At 38.7% G+C, this 17,996-nt stretch overlaps 1 protein-coding gene across 1 annotated transcript in view; it reads left to right on the top strand.

The window, feature by feature from the left end:
• Nucleotides 1-17,996, top strand: part of MAN1A1 (mannosidase alpha class 1A member 1) — a 169,417-nt gene that overhangs the window by 134,712 nt on the left and 16,709 nt on the right. The window contains exons 7-9 of the mRNA XM_012739118.2: nucleotides 5,694-5,817; nucleotides 8,775-8,868; nucleotides 17,846-17,961. Of these exons, the coding sequence (XP_012594572.1) occupies nucleotides 5,694-5,817; nucleotides 8,775-8,868; nucleotides 17,846-17,961 (334 nt within the window). The remainder of the gene's footprint in view (nucleotides 1-5,693; nucleotides 5,818-8,774; nucleotides 8,869-17,845; nucleotides 17,962-17,996) is intronic.

Here is a 17,996-nt window from a genome sequence, read left to right on the forward strand (position 1 = left end):
ATTCTAGACTATGAACTTGAAGGGAGTTTGTTTACTGATCAGCTAATCAGAAATTATTCAGGCAAGAATCCTCAAGAAAATTCTTTATTGGTCCATTTCTCATTTTGCATAAAATATTAATAGCAAGCAGCAAGGAAAAGTAAATTGAAAGTCAGAGCTAGTCAAGATTTTATATAACTATTTAATACTTTATTCATCTGGCAATTTTTTATAATTGTTTCAGTTTTATAAATTACTTATTGTATTTTATTATATTAGGTAGACAAATATATGTGTTTATGATGCAGGTTGTATCAGGACAGTCACTATAATAATATATGCCTTTAGTTACCTCAATTTAAGATTATTTTGAAGGGACACAGCATCAATCCAGAACAATTCTCTAACTACTTGAATCATTACCGGATCTAGGAAAAGAGCAACTGTCCCATGGGATTCAAACATGAGTAGGATAGCACCATTAGTACTGTAATTCCTTCCTGCAGCCCATTAACTATTACCAGGAGACAGAAGGAAAAGCACATAAGGACCATTGCTTATCAGAGCTATGAGGTCTATAAATAATTATACCTTCTTGATTTTAGTAAAGTAGGATGAGGAAGTGTATATTATTACTGCTAAAAAAAATACATTCAAAGTATAGTCTCTAAAGCAACAAAATAGTGTTCAATGGCTGGCCTGTAATCCTAGCACTCTGGGAGGCCAAGAAAGGAGGATTGCTTGAGGTCAGGAGTTCAAGACCAGCCTGAGCAAGAGCAAGACCCTGTCTCTATAAATAACAGAAAAATTAGCCAGGCATCGTGTCATGCACCTGTAGTCCCAGCTACTCAGGAGGCTGAGGCAAGAGGATCACTTGAGCCTAGGACTTTGAGGTTACAGTGAGCTATGATGACACCCCTGCACTCTACCTGGGGCCACAGAGTGAGGCAATATAAAAAAAAATTAGTTTCTCAAATTTTCAAAAGCATCATATCATAGTGACTTAATTTTTTAAAAGACTCATTTCTAATTGCAATTGCCAAATTGATTATTTTTGTTGTGGTATGTTTTATTTTCAAATAATTATTACTTTTGTAGAATACTGAAAATTTGAATGAAATTAAAACTTGAAACATATATTAAACAATACTCCTATTTGGAAAAACTAGGAATTGAAGGAAACAAAAATAAATGAAATTAGAGTGATACCAACGTTTAAATTTTTGTTCCAGAATCCTTTAAACCAAATATTGGCAGCTCCCAAGAGCATGTTAATTGCCTTTTTGTGTATACATTTCCATATGCTGACTCATCATTTTGGCTTTAAAATGTAGTCATTAAAACAAGATGGGGAATATTTACATATTCCTCCCTTTCCTGCCTGTCTTATGGAACTAATAGTTTCTGAACACAAACTATTATTTTATAATTAAAATGTGTTTCTAAGTATTATTACTGTTTGTAGAATAAGCCAACTAAAGACCACCACAACTGCCTTTAAAATATTGTGACAGTAGAACTGCAGTTAAAGATGTCTTAATCCTTCACTCCCACAAATGAGCTTTGTTTTGGCACTGAGGTCAAGAATGCCTGGCTTTCAGTAACATGGGGTGCCAGGGCACCCTGACCCCAGACCAACAGAGCAGAACTCTCTCTGGACTCATTTCCCTTTGTCACAAACCTGTTTTAGTATCAAATACTCACCGTCCACATATCATTTGAGAGATTAGAGCCTTACAAATATATAGAGTCCTCAGGAGGCTCAGAATCTGGAGGCACAAATGACCTTCACAGTCATTCTGTTCACGCCCTTCATTCTGTGAGTGACCACATCTTGGTTTTGACTCAGTGCAGCCTTGCTGTGCAGGACAGGAGGCTGCCATCTCCCCTACATATGCACATGTCACCTGTGGTGGCCGTGGTGTGGGGGTGTGTCCCAGTTCCTCCCCCAGGTCAATCCGCAAGTCCTTGAAGCTTTGCCTAAGGACAGGCGAGTGACCTTATATGATAGCTAAATGTAGTTGTGCCTCTCTGATTTCTTTAACCCCTTCCCTAATTTATATTTAAGAGTCAGTATAACCGTTGATCTTCTAAGTAATTTTACCAAAATTCTGTAGGTGAATGAAAGGTAACCAAAGCCATCCTTTTATAGAAGCATACCTTGTATTCTAATCCTGGTTTTCTTTCTGTTAGCATAATGTTCTCAGCTAGTGCTTTTGATGTTCTTCCTCTCTGTATAATTAGACAGTGATAGAAAAGAGTGCTGTTTTCCTTCTGATGTGAATGTGTGCAAAGGAGGAAGGGAGAATATATAACCCTTTGAGATCTTAGCTTTCCAGCATATTGAAAAATGTCCAGTATATCTCTGGTTTTCTCTTGATTCACCTCATTAACAGCAGGGAACAAATGCATGGATACAAAGTAGCTGAGTTCTAGCTTAGTGCATAATTACTACTTACCTTTCTCATCCCACGCTCTAATCTCCTGAACTGAAAAGAGCCAGGCCCTGAAGATCTGGAAGGTGGGCTGGGCTTCCCTGGCACCCTGTTCTTTTCCAGAATGAAGTGGTCGTCTCCTCTTACCCCTGTACTGCCTTATGTTACGGCTTTGTTTTTAATATTTCTCTAGACCATAGAAACTTCTGGTTCTGCTTAATAGGTTTCTTGACATTGGTCATTGGTGGAATGAATAGAATAAAAAATTGATATGGCGTGACAGCAAATTAATGTCCAATTACTATGTGCATTTGCCATATGTTAATAAAATTTGAAAGGAGCTGTTCATCCTACTTGGATGATTGGTTATTCCTTTTATCTAAGCCAACTATGAAAATAAAAATTGACTCACATTCCCAGAACCTAATAAATTTAGGGCATTTTCTGAAATAAATGAATATATGCTTTTCAGATCTCTGTTTTTCTTTTTGTACACTTTTGATTAGATGTACTGTACATGGCATTTTTGAAACAAAATCTAGATTTTGCTGTAGATAGGAATAGGGAATAAGAATGAGGCTAGCCCAGGATTCCAGGCACCAGTTGTCTGCATTGTTTTTCTTTCCTCTGGCATTCCTCAGCAGCCTGGCGGCAGCAGCAATCACAAAACTGAAAGGGTTTGACCAGGGTTGTCACTGATGTGCAGCAAAAACAAAGGCAGTGGTTAGGAAATCTAGGGGACACCCAGAGCAGCATTTCAATGGGGTCTGCCTTGGAAAGGGGGCGGGGGGGGGGAAATGTGAGCATTCCACAAGCTTTCACCCCCTGGCCTCAGCTTACCCTGACAGCTTCCCCCCACCACCCTCCCTCTTTGACACTCACCTGTGTCAGAAGGTACCTCTGGTTCCTGGCAAGTCTCTGCTTGTGTGTTCTCTCTGTGCCCAGAGTCTCCTCTCCTCATTTTCTCCTCACTCACTCTTAACTTACCCTTCAAGAGTCAAATCAGATGTGAAAATATGCTGGACATCACTAATCATCAGGGAAATGCAAATTAAAACCACAAGGAGATATCACCTCACCCCTCTCAGAATGGCCATTATTAAAAAGTCAAAACAGGCCGGGCGCTGTGGCTCACGCCTGTAATCCTAGCTCTTGGGAGGCCGAGGCGGGCGGATTGCTCAAGGTCAGGAGTTCAAAACCAGCCTGAGCAAGAGCGAGACCCCGTCTCTACTATAAATAGAAAGAAATTATTTGGCCAACTGATATATATATAAAAAATTAGCCGGGCATGGTGGCGCATGCCTGTAGTCCCAGCTACCCGGGAGGCTGAGGCAAGAAGGATCACTCGAGCCCAGGAGTTTGAGGTTGCTGTGAGCTAGGCTGACGCCACGGCACTCACTCTAGCCTGGGCAACAAAGTGAGACTCTGTCTCCAAAAAAAAAAAAAAAAAAGTCAAAACACAGTATATATTGGCTGGGATGCAGTGAAAAGGGAACATTATACACACTGTGGGAACAGAAACTAGTACAACCTCTGTGGAAAACAGTATGGAGTTTCCTAAGTAGACCTATACAATCCAGCAATCCCACTTGTGGGTATTTACTCAAAGGAAAAGAAGTCATTTTACAAAAAAAGATACCTGCACCCCAATGTTTATCACAGCACAGTTTGCAATTGCAAAGATTAGGGACTCAACCTAAATGCCCATCAGCTGAGGAGTGAATAAAGAAAATGTATATATACACCATGGAGTGCTACTCAGCCATAAAAAGAAATCAAATGATGTTCTTTGGAGCAACTTGAATGGAGCTGGAGACTATTATTCCAAGTGAAGTATCACAGGAATGGAAAAACAAATGCCACATGTTCTCACTTATAAGTGGGAGTTAGATGAGGGATACATATGATCATAAAGTGGTGTAATGACACTGAAAACTAAGGAGTGGGGAGAGGAGTAAAGATAACACTCTACCCATCAGGTAGAACATACGCTATTCTGGCAACGGGTACACTGAGAGCCCTGACTTCAGCTTTATGCAATTCATCCACGTGACAAAAAAATACTTATACCCCCTAAATCTACTAAAATTTTTTAAAAACTGTTTTAAAAAAAATTCAACTCAGGAGTCTCCTCCTTGAAGAAGCCTGTGATCCCTGTCACGTTGGATCGCATGTCCTGGCTTTAGGTGCTCAGAAAACTCTGCACAGGTTTATCTTCACTTTTACCATATTCAGTTGAAATTATTGATGCTTAGGTCTCTCTCTCCCATGACACTATCAGGTCTTTGAGAAAAGAGTGATTAATGATCATAACCCATGCTTGTAATCCAATGCCATGTACAGTCCAGGCAAATAGTAGGCATGCAATAAATGTACATCTAAACTAACACCCACCTGTGAGTTTTGAGGTGTCTGAAAGGGAATATATTGGTCAGGAGAATAATTGACTTTATTCTTTATTTGAATTACCACATGTCTTGAAGTTTTAAGTGGCTTTCCAGAAATAAACTATACTGATGAATATGACCATGTCTCGGGAGTCACTTTTGTTTATTTGTATGTATATGTGCTTATAACTCTTTTTTAAAAGACTAACTCTTTTTAAAAAGCAATTTTCTAAGATGAGCCATGGGACAGTAAGTTTTGGAGCTCATGTCTTTGACCCTTTCAGATTTGTATAACATGATTGTGTTGAGATTTTTGAGCATAGATTAAATGAGACAAGGAATGAGTTAGTGTCTTAGAAAATAGAATATGGTGAAGATAAACATAGGAAAGGGAGTCTAGTAAATGGGGGGAGGATTTGGAGAGGGATGAGGGTGGGTGCATAACAAATCTATAAAATTTATCTTCTATCAAAATAAAATTTTACATATAATGTCTAAAATTCCATGGAAGCTCAGGCTGAAATTAATTAAAATATTGAAGGGTTTCATGTGGGATTGGGGCATGGTGGGAGTGTTTTAGTCTGATCTTGTTTTGTATTCTCCTTGGAATTGTTGTACATCTCTATATATAACACCTGTACCTTCCAAAATGTTTGTCTGCTCATGAGCACAAGCACACAGCAACTTCTAACTTACAAGTCAATACTAATTTTTAATTTGGAGATAGAATTCAAAACCTAAAACCAGTAGCCAAAGAAAACAACACTTGTTTTTACAATATCCAGAGTAGACTATTAGCTGAGATGCTATTATTAAAAAGCTGTGTCTTTCATCTCTATTTAGAATCATAAAAAATGGAATTAGTCTGACCCATAACTCTTCTTTTCTTTAGTGGCATTGGAAGGAACTGGCCCTGGGCCTCTGGAGGCAGCAGTATTCTGGCAGAATTCGGAACCCTGCACTTGGAGTTTATGCACTTGAGCCATTTATCAGGAAACCCCATCTTTGCTGAAAAGGTGAGATTCTCCAATATGCCTTACCTTACAAAGCAGCACTTGTGAGAAACAATATCCTGTCCTGGGAGATTTCGTAATTTTGAATTTCGAAAATAACAACCAAAGTTCAATAGCTCTTCCTGAAGTTTTGTAACATGCAGTGTTCTATTTAGCCAAAGTGTAAAGCCACAGTCTTTCCGTGGCCCCATTCTAACTCACGGTGAGAGGGCCTGGCTTCTCAATTGTTCTCTGTACCTTAAGTAAGTTGCTTTACCTGTCCGAGTTTTGTTTCCTAAAAATATTTAGAATTGTATGGACTGTATGAGTCGAGTATGTGAAAGACTTAAAGTATTATATAAATATGATACCAACATTGAACTGATTTATTTCTAATTGTCAGGAAGCAAACTCAGAGATATTTGAATAAATTCATATTCCCCCCACCACTCTACCTTAGTGTTCAACCTACTTCTCGGATCCCTTTTACATCAGAATTCCTTGAAAGAGTTGTCTCTGTTTGCTGTCTTCTCTTCTAGTCACTTGAACCCCCTCCCTGAGGGCTTCTCTCCCAGCCACACCAGGCACAGTGACAGGGGGGCACCACATTGCCAAAATCACTCATCCATTCTGCCCCCACGCCCTCCTTGCCCTCTCAGCATTGGACACTGTCAGTCAGTTCCGTCTTCATGAGACACTCCTTGCAGTTGGCTGCAGGCATAGAATACTCCTCCAGTTTGCCTCCCTTTTTGCTGGATGTGCCTTCTCGGCACTCCAACCTCTAAATGTCAGAAAGCCCCAGCACGCAAACCTGTGCCTCTTGTTTTTCATATTCACGCCCTACGTTGTCTCATCCAGTCCCTTGGCATTGTGTACCATCGCTATACTATTGACTCCAAACTGATCTTTCCAGTCTCAACCTAAGTTTAGTGTCCTAAACTCCAGGCTTTATACCCAGCTGTTTATTCACATCTCCACTAAGATCTAATAGACAAGTCCCACTTAAAATGCCTCAGACTCCACCTCAGGCCTGCTTATCCTGCAGGCTTTGCTGTCTTGGCAAATGGCTCCTCAGCGGACCCAGTGGCTCTGGCCAAAGATCTTGAGGTCATCCTGGTTCTTCTTTTTGGTAAAGCACAGGTCCTTTGGCTCTACCTCGCACCCTCTGCAGCCCCTTGGCCCAGGGCCATCACCTCTCACCTGGACTCTGCAGTAGCTCCTCTGGCCCCAGTGGCCTCCCCAAACCCACTCTCTTCTTTGTGCCCAGAGGGGGAGAGAGAAAGAGAGTGCACAAGGCGAGAGTGCATGCTGTCTCTTGTGTGTCATCTTACGAGGGCACTAATCCCATCATGAAGGCTCTACCTTCATGCCCTAATCACTTCCCGAAGGCCTCACTTCTAAATACCATTATATTGGGGATTAGGGCCTCAATATATGAATTGGGGGATACAATTCAATCCATTCATCCTCTTTTATTTTTTTCAAATTTATCATCTCCTGACATATTATACAGTCATACATGGCTTAATGACATTTTTGTCAAAGATGGACTGCACATACAGCAGTGGTCCTTCTAGATAATAATGGAGCTGGAAAATTTCTCTCTTGCCTAGTGACATCATAGCTGTTGTAATGTAATAGTACAATGCATTACTGACGTGCTCGTGGTGATGCTGATGTAAACAAACCTGCACTGCCAGGTGTGTAAAAGTTTAGCCTATACAATTATGTACAGTATATATTTGATAATCATAATAAACCAGTGTGTTACTGGTTTATGTATTTATTATGCGATACTTTTTACAGTTATTTTAGAGTACACTCTACTCCTACTTATTTTTTTAAAAAGTTAACTGTGAAACAGCCTCAGGCAGGTCCTTCAGCAGGTATTTCAGAAAAAGGCGTTGTTATCACAAGAGATGACAGCTCCATGCATGTTATTACCCCTGAAGACCTTCCAGTGAGACAAGATGTGGAGATGAAAGAGTGATATTGATGATCTTGGATGCTTGGTAGGCCTTGGCTAATGTGTGTGTTCGTGTCTAAGTTTTTAATACGAAAGTTTTAAGAAATTAAATAGAAAGAAGCATATAGAATAAGGAGGTACAGAAGTTATTTTTGTACAATGTGTTTGTGTTTAAGCTAAGTGTTATTATAAAAGAGTCAAAAAGGTTTAAAAATTAAAAAGTTTATAAAGTAAAAATCATCACAGTGTAACTAAGGTTAGTTTATTGTTGAAGGAAGAAAAAATTTTTATAAATTTAGTGTAGGCGAAGTGTACCGTGTTTATAAAGGCTGCAATAGTAGTGTCCTCGGCCTTCACATTCACTCACCACTCACCGACTCACCCAGAGCAACTTCCAGTCACACAGCTTCCCTTCATGATGAGTGCCCTGTACAGGTATACCATATTTCATCTTTTATACCATGTTTTTACTGTACCTTTCCTGTGTTTACACATGTTTAGATACACAAATAATTCAGTACAACAACATGCTGTACTGTTTGTAGCCTGGGAGCAACAGGCTATGCCATACAGCGTGTGTGTGTAGTAGGCTAGACTGTCTACGTTTGTATAAGCACTCTGCGATGTTTGCACAGTGGTCAAGTCACCTGACAGCACATTTCTCAGAATGTATCCCCATCATCAAGCAACGCATGACTGTACTTATTTATTTATTGTCTGTCTCTTCCCACTATAATGCAAAATTCCAAGACAATAGTGACTTTGTTTATCTGCTGATATGTCCCTAGTTCCCAGGATGGCATCTGGCATATGGTAGATAATCAGTGTAACTATATGTACTTACTGCTGTTATTTTAGTAATAATAAGCTGACAGCAACTATCTATGGTCTAATTCTACATCATTTAAATTAACTTATTTTTTTTCTAGAACGGAAAAAAAATCAAGAAAGGGAGAAGAATGGCGCAAAAATTGTTTTTTAGATTTTCATAGTAACATTTCATTTTCTCTTGTAGGTGATGAATATTCGAAAAGTGCTGAACAAACTGGAAAAACCAGAAGGTCTTTATCCTAACTATCTGAATCCCAGTAGTGGACAGTGGGGTCAACGTAAGTCAATAGCTTTGTTTTCTTATAATAGCTCTTTCAGGTACTGTGCTAGTAGCAGAGACAGGGTATGCAAAAGCAGCACAAATTTTGTTGAGAAATGTTTAGAAAAGAAGAAAAAGGGTATGGTTCCTTTAATAAACTGGCTTCTGTCATAAGACAGATTGTGTTACCAGGAAACTGGATTGTTTATTTTTCATATATAACAGTAAGTAGGATGACATATAAGCACATTTAAAGCTATTAATCAGAAGAGGAAGATCTGGTCAGGGAGGATGGGGATGTTAGCCTGTACCAAACTGGGCATATGGATAGAAAGTAAATTTATTCCTTTGTGCTAATGACTGTGGGTTTTGCACAGAGTGGCTAGGTCATTCTGCTTCCTAACATTCTGTATTTCCACATGGCTATACAATGAAAGAGGAGCCTGAATCTATAAGAGCTGGGAAATTGAAAGAGCAAACAGAATGTTTTCCCTACTTAATTGTAAGCCACCAGATAAAGGTTTCTTGCCAGTAGAGTTACCTTTACCTTTAGGGTAGCAGAAAGTCTCACACAAGGACTTTTGATGCCAGAAGCCCTCACTTAATACTCTTAATACAATTTTAACCAGGGGTATAAAGATTCAGAGTAGTTGAAAGAAATGTCTCAAGCTGATTTGGAAAAACAGTGGTAGATTAACTAGCAACAGAAAACCAGTGAAGAATATTAAGTGAGATGCTAGCAGTGGCGAGAGTGTGTACTGCCTTAAAATTTTACTCTGATTAGGGTTTTTTCTTTATACTTAAATATCATGTTCTTAGATGCCTCATTGTTACTTTAGGAGTGCTTTTCTTAAAGAATAATTTAGTAGAAAAGAATGTGCTAAAATCCATGTGTGTTGGTAATAGCTATGAAGACCTAGCTATTGAAACCCTAGGACTATAATCAAGGTTGCCACTTACCTAAGTGTGGTCTACAGATCACTGGAAGTGCTTGAGGCCTTTCTGGGGGTCCACAAGTTCAAACCTATTTTTATGATAATACTAAGACTTTCTGCCTCTTTCAATGTGTTGACATGGAACTTATATTGCAAAAGCAATGGTGGGTAAAACTGCTAAATCCTCTGTGAGAACCAACGCAAACACCAAATCCAAATAGTACTAATAATGCTCATTGTATTCTTAACCACAGTTAAAAATTTTTTAAAAGATGCCAATTTCACTTATGAATGTGCTTAATGAAACAGTTTTAAAAAGTATTGATTCTAATAAATATCAAGCTTTGAGTACACACCTTTGTAGTGTTCTAAGTGATGAAATGGAAAGTACACAATAATCACTCCTGCTGCATTATGAAAAATAGTAGATGCCTCAAGGAAAAGCTCTTGCGTGATTGTGTTGTGAGCTGAACTAGCTGCTTTTTGTTTCATGGATCACCATTTTTACTTGAAAGAACAACTAAAAACAAACTGGTTATTTAGACTTGGATAATTGGTAGACATGTTCTTGAAAATGAGCCTGTCACTTCAAGGAAAAGTGACAGTATTTGTGCCAATTATGATAAAATCTGAGTTTCTAAATAAAAATTAGAATTTTGGAAAACATGTACAAGCCACCATGAGCTTGACACAAATACTTTTCTGATGAGATTGGTGGTCATGTTAACAAATGTGGTTTTCTGATTTTCTATAATGAAATGTGTCACTATTTGGAGGATCCGCATAATTCAGTGAACCAATATTTCCCAAATGACCAATGCATGATATTACGAAATTATGCATGGAAGAATTCTATTCAAAGTACAAAATAGACCAATGGATTTTAATGTAACAGAGTAAAAAAATTCATTGATGTAATTTCTGATTTTCACATTGCAACTAACCTTTAAGAAAGTTTAACCTTTAAGAAACTACTTGCCTGGTTTTGTTGTAGTATCAAAGAAAAAATATCCGCAATTATCTGAACAGGCTATTAAAATACTCTTCTGTTTTCCAACTATATAACTGTGTGAGGCTGATATTTCATCATATATTTCAACCAAAACAGCATATAGCAATGGATTAAAAGTAGAGCAGATATGAGAATCTAGCTGTCTTCTATTAATAGTAAGGCAAACATTAAAGAGATTTGCAAAACTGTAAAGCTGTGTCAGTCTTCTCACCAATTTTTTTTGTTCTGTAAAATATGTTTCTATGAAAAATAACTGTGTTAACATAAAGGATATACAATTATTTTAAATAAAGTAACAAAAATATTTTTAAATTCTGTTTTAATTTTCCAATATGGCAAATATTGATAGATATTATTCACATAAACAAATTGGGTTGCTTATTTCTTTTTAAGAGTATAAAGGGGTACCAAGACTAAAATGTTTGAGGGCGACTAGAGTACTAGGGATAAAACAGAACTTGTATATCTTTCTAAATACAAGATGACTAGATACAATTCTCTAAAAAGATAAGCATTTTTGTTGGGTTTGTTTTTTTTTTTTTTTTTTTTTTGAGACAGAGTCTTCCTCTGTCGCCCTGGGTAGAGTGCCATGGCATCAGCCTAGCTCATAGCAACTTCAAACTCCTAGGCTCAGGCGATCCTTGTGCCTCAGCCTCCTCAGTAGCTGGGATACAGGCATGCACCACCATGCCCAGCTAATTTTTCTATATATATTTTTAGTTGGCCAATTAATTTCTTTCTTTTATAGTAGAGATGAGGTCTCACTCTTGCTCAGGCTGGTTTCGAACTCCTGACCTTGAGCGATCCGCCCGCCTTGGCCTCCCAGGGTGCTGGGATTACAGACATGAGCCACTGTGCCTGGCCAAGATAAACATTTTGGAGTTCTTCTCACCACAGGTTTCAAAAATTGAAAAGTCTCTTTGATTTACTGCTTTCTTTTTATAATTTGTGATTTAGATGTCAGTATGAAGTAGGACAAAAGTAGCCAGTTTTATTGGAACATCTCAGCTTCACCTTCTGGGTCACCCATATACAATGTATTTGGCCATGTTTCCTGGTACAAAGAGTCCTTTATATTTGGATGGCGCATGGGCCAATTTCCTGATGGAAAAGCAGACACGATCGATGAGCCCCATGTCTCTCCTCCTCCATCCCCCATCCTGTGTTCCAGCCACAAGGAGGATACATTTTTTGTTGTTGTTCTTTAATCAAGGCCTGCTTGGCCACATCCAGGTCTTTGCTCATGCTGTTTCTTTAGCTCTTATACTTGTCTTCTTCCTCTACCAAGGCCCAGCCTAACTGTCCTTTCTTCTGAGAGGCCTTCTCCTTCAAGACCCTGATTGGAATTTATTAGCATCTACTCCTCCTCTGTTTCTTCCTCCCCTGCCCCAGCACTTTGGGTCATTTCCTATCACAATCCTTTTCCCAATGATCCACATACATGCTCATCTTCTAGGGGTCCACAGCTTTTGACCTTGTCATATTTGTTAACCCAGCACACAGTATCTTGCACCTAGTAGGTGTTTCGCTTACTTGGATTTTGTGAATACTCAGGAGTTCTGTATTCAATCTGTCTTTCTGCCTCTGCTTTTTTTTTATGTTAGTATATTAAGGGGGTACAAATGTTAAGGTTATGTATATTGCCCGTGCCCCCCCCACCCCTTGAGACAGAGCTTCAAGTGTGACCATCCCCCAAACATCGCACATCTCACTCATTGTGTTTGTATATACTCATTCCCTCCTCCCCCCTCCCACCTGCCCGACATCCGATAAATGTTATTCCTATATGTCCACTGAGGTGTTGATACGTTAATACCAATTTGCTGGCGAGTACATGTGGTGCTTGTTTTTCCATTCTTGAGATACTTCACTTAGTAGAATGGGTTCCAGCTGTATCCAGGAAAATACAAGAGGTGCTATATCACCATTGTTTCTTAAAGCTGAGTAGTACTCCATGGTATACATATACCACATTTTATTAATCCACTCATGAATTGATGGGCACATGGGTTGTTTCCACAGCTTTGCAATTGTGAATTGTGCTGCTATAAACATTCAAGTGCAGGTGTCTTTTTCATAAAGTGACTTTTCATCTTTTAGATAGATACCCAGTAGTGGAATTGCTGGATCAAATGGTAGATCTACTTGTATCGCTTTAAGGTATCTCCATATTTCCACAGAGATTGAACCAGTTTGCAGTCCCACCAGCAGTGTAGGAGTGTTCCTATCTCTCCGCACCCACGCCAATATTTATTGTTTGGGGACTTTTTGATAAAGGCCATTCTTACTGGAGATAAGTGATATCTCATTGCAGTTTTTTTTTTTTTTAATTTCGGCATATTATGGGGGTACAGATTTTAAGGTTTCAATAAATGCCCATTCCCCCCCTCCCCCCAAAAGTCTGAGTCTCCATCATGACCATCCCCCAGATGGTGCACATCTCACTCATTATATATGTATTTACCCGCCCCCCTCCCCCCTCCCACCTGCCCAATACCCTATTACTGTAGTACCTATGTGTCTACTTAGGTGCTGCTCAGTTAATACCAGTTTGCTGGTGAGTATATGTGGTGCTTGTTTTTCCATTCTTGGGAAACTTCACTTAATAGTATGGGTTCCAGCTCTAACCAGGAAAATATAAGATGTGCTATGTCACCATTGTTTCTTAGAGCTGAATAGTACTCCATGGTAGGACACAAAGTAAATCTCAAGAAATTTAAAAAAATAGAAATCATACCATGTACCTTCTCAGATCACAGTGGAATAAAAGTCGAAATCAACCCTAACAGAAACTCACATTTCTGCGCAAAAACGTGGAAATTAAACAACCTCCTACTAAATGATTACTTCATAAATGAAGAAATCAAGACAGAAATAAAAAAATTCTATGAAGAAAACGACAATGGAGAGACAAGTTATCAACTCCTCTGGGACACAGCTAAAGCAGTTCTGAGAGGAAAGTTTTTCTCCATAAATGCCTATAACCAAAAGACAAGAAGATCACAAATAGACAATCTAATGAAACGACTCAAAGAGCTGGAAAAAGAAGAACAGACCAACCCCAAACCCAGCAGAAGAAGTGAAATCAACAAGATCAAATCAGAACTGAACGAAATTGAAAACAGGGAAGCTATTCAGGAGATTAATAAAACAAAAAGTTGGTTCTTTGAAAAAATAAACAAAATTGACACACCATTGGCTAAGCTAACGAAAAGCAGAAAAGAGAAATCTGTAATAAGCTCCATCAGGAATAAAAAAGGAGATATCACAACTGATCCCAAAGAGATACAAGATACAATTTATGAATACTCATTGCAGTTTTGATTTGCATTTCCCTCATGATTAGAGATGTTGAGCATTTTTTCATATGTTTGTTGGCTATTATTCTGTCTTCTTTTGAGAAGTTTCTGTTCATGTCCTTTGCCCATTTTTTGATAGGACTGCCTCTGCTTTTAATAATGGTTCTGTGTGTTCTTGTTTAACAGTTGCTCCTGCTTCTCAATTGTAGCTGAGAGGTGGCACCTAGTCCTTGTCATTGGTATTTACACAGATCTTGTGAGCATTGAGGCCAGAGGAAAGAAATTCAGATTCAGATAAAGTCTACAAAAAATTTAAAAACAGAGATATTGAGTATTTTAATCCTTGTTTATCTTGATTCTGTTGCTATTTGTCTTGTTTTTTCTCTTTTTTTTTAGATATTAGGAATCCTTTTACAGGACCTATTCCTATCCTGAAAAAAAGAATAAATTATCCTTCAGAGAAGAGCATAATATTTCAGTGATATAGTACGCCTTACCTTTATAGCAGTTGGTCAGGAAAATGCTATATATGTGTTTTCTAAAAGCAGGCAGTCCTTTCCTGCTGATAAAATCAGGCATGTTCTTCCCCACATCCACTGAGATGTTTACACAGGACTCTGTTGCCAGTGCAAACAGTCATCCAGATCTGGGGAAAGCCCAGTGAGTGATATGCTAAATTATCAAAAAGATGTTTCTCATCTGTGTTCCTTCATTTTGATTTTTTTCCCCAAATGTGAAATTTTTATAGCCAGGAAATTAAAAAATAGAAAATGGAATAGTACTTACAATAATTAATTAAAACAAATTTATTATTATATAGCCCCTTTTCCTTTTTAAAAAAAAAAAATCCCCAAATGCTCAAACTTTCTTCTTCCGTCCATTACAGAATCATAACCCAAGGGGAGGAAAATATCAAGCTGCTTCTGGCTGTTAGTTTTCAGCTCTCATTGCTTTAACTCAGAGGGACATGTCTGGATCGTGGCCATCGTTTTCTATTACTCCATTTAGGCTTTGTTATTTTGACAGTACCGGACCGTGATCTGCTCTACCATGCATCACTTGCGTTTGTCTCCTGCAATCATGTTTATACCAACAGGGCTTATTATTGATGAGATAGTACTTAGTCTATTTAGTTTGTAAATGTCAGAGGTTTCTGCGGTGATTTATTTAGGAAACTGTAAAGGTCACTTCAAAATACTGCTGTTTTAAGAATCAGACTTATAATTTTAAAAACACACATGAATGTTAAAATTAAAACTATAATGCTGGCCCTTCTGCAATAAGAAAGTTGCATATTTAACTACTTAAAAATAAGTCCCTTCTCTAGTCCTTATTAAGGTTGACCTAGAATTTCTCTATGTTCATCAATTGTTTATTGAGTACCTACAATGTACAAGACACTTTCTAGGGCCTGGTGTGGACTGGGAAGCATAATAGGTCTGGTCTCTGCCCTCTCGGATCTTGATCTTGTGGAAGAGACAGAAGAAATTTCTACCACGTTATGAAATTACAAGTGTGGTTAATATGTGATCTCAGAAAGTATGTGACAAGATAACCTAGTGGCAGTGTCAGGGAAGGTTTCTTTGAGGAAGTGCCATTTGATCCCTGGTATGCAGCATGAGTAGAATTACTAAAGGAGGGGAAGAGGTCCTGAAATACACTACAGGCAGACAGAACAAGGCCTGTAGAAGCCCTGAGGTGGGATGGAGCTACACATGAAAGGCTGTGTAGCAAGCAAGTAGAGAGCACGTGGAGCAAGAATGATGCTGTAGAGAAGACCGGAGATCTTGCGGAACATCCCAGGTCTCCAAAGACCCAGCATTAAAGAATTTCAAGGAAGGAGTGATCAAATTCACATGTTAAGAGAGTTACTCTGACATTAATGTGGGAAAATGTTGGAGTGGCACTACCAACATCTAGGGCCACATCTAGCTACTGAGCACTAGTATAACCAAGGAATGGAATTTTTTATTTAATTTTAATTAGTTTAAATTGAAATCGCACATGCTGTGAGAGTGAAAGCAGGAACCGGATAATTGGCCACTGCAGACTCAGAGGCAGGAGCTAGTGGTGGCTTGAGCCAGGATCCTGTTGGTGAGAATGGAGAGGCATAGGTCGGTTCAAGAGATATATACAGGGAGTAAGATAAGTGGACTCTGATAACTCATTGGATATGGGAGTGAGAGAGAGAAGTATAGAATGACTGCCCGATTTCTAACATGTGCAGAGAGGAAGATGGAGACCAGAGCAGAAGATAAGGTTGAGGGGGAAAGATAATGAATTATGTTTCAACCTGTTCTGTTTTAGGTGCCCATGTCAACAGCCAAGTGCAGTTAGTGGGTAGGCATCAGGCGAAAAGGTGTCTTGGTAGCTGCATAAATAGTGACTTACTTTTGTAAGTAATTCCATACTTGTAAGTATGGAATTAAAACAAGTAAAGGTTTTATTTTTGAAACTAGATAACTAAAATTAGTTTTAAGGTATGAAACTTAAAAAGGCTGTCTTGTGAAGGCTCAGATTTTCTGAATGCCAGGAACAATGTTTCAAATAGATTGCATGTCTGTTTTTGGAAGCAAACATGCTTGAAAAATAAAGGTATTAATTCAAGCAGTAAGCAAAGGAATACGTTTAGTGTTATATAGTAGAGAGCAGGCAGATCCAAACATGAGACCCTGTGTGGGTTCTGGAGTCAGATGGCATTTGCCAACACTATAATCTCAGCTGGCCTCTCTCAGCCTCATTTTTCTCACTTTTTTTTTTTTTTTTTTTTTGAGACAGAGTCTCGCTTTCTTGCCCAGGCTAGAGTGAGTGCCGTGGCGTCAGCCTCGCTCACAGCAACCTCAGACTCCTGGGCTCAAGCAATCCTCCTGCCTCAGCCTCCCGAGTAGCTGGGACTACAGGCACGAGCCACCATGCCCGGCTGATTTTATATTATATATATTAGTTGGCCAATTAATTTCTTTCTATTTTTATGGTAGAGACGGGGTCTCGCTCAGGCTGGTTTTGAACTCCTGACCTTGAGCAATCCGCCCGCCTCGGCCTCCCAGAGTGCTAGGATTACAGGCGTGAGCCACCGCGCCCGGCCTTTTCTCACTTTTAAAATAAGGATACCTATCCTACAGCTGCAAGATTGTTCGTAATTCCTGTAATGGATCTGGCTTAACAAATGGCAGTTTGGGAAGATGGTAGGAATGGAGTTTAGAAGGAAAAACTTCATCTGCCCTATCTTCTTTTGGACTGCTCCCACCCCATTAGTTTTTGGCCCTTCAGGTGGTAACACTAGAATACTTACCAAATAATAATAATAAAGGCAAGAACCTGAAGAGCTTCTAGTTTTATGTATTGCAAGCCATGTTTTTTAAAGATTTGCTAATACTGATAACTTTGATAGAATTTTATAGTATTCAGAACTAAAGCAAATAACAATTTATTTAAAAAAATACTGAGGAACATTTTGGTTTGGTATTTTCTACTAGAGAACCTGATTTTTAGAATTAGGGTGATTACATATCTTTTATCTTCATGTTTGCAAAACTACTCTGGTAATTATTTAGAGTATATCACATTAGTTAACAGCCCATCTGCTCATTTCAGAATATGTTTCTGAAAATAAGAGATTTGTTGGAATTTAAATGCAACATTGAGATGCAGTTGACATGGGGTGTTGCATTCTCGTCGCTAATGTGATTTTGCTGCATTATCTGAATTAAAAGCTGGATCACTCTAAAATTCATTTCCCTCTCTTTCCAGATCATGTATCAGTTGGAGGACTTGGAGACAGCTTTTATGAATATTTGCTAAAGGCATGGTTAATGTCTGACAAGACAGATCTAGAAGCTAAGAAGATGTATTTTGATGCTGTTCAGGTAACCCAATATTTAAATCATCTTTGTCACTCAGC

This window comes from Microcebus murinus, chromosome 5, assembly GCF_040939455.1.
Source record: "Microcebus murinus isolate Inina chromosome 5, M.murinus_Inina_mat1.0, whole genome shotgun sequence".
Taxonomy (NCBI): domain Eukaryota; kingdom Metazoa; phylum Chordata; class Mammalia; order Primates; family Cheirogaleidae; genus Microcebus; species Microcebus murinus.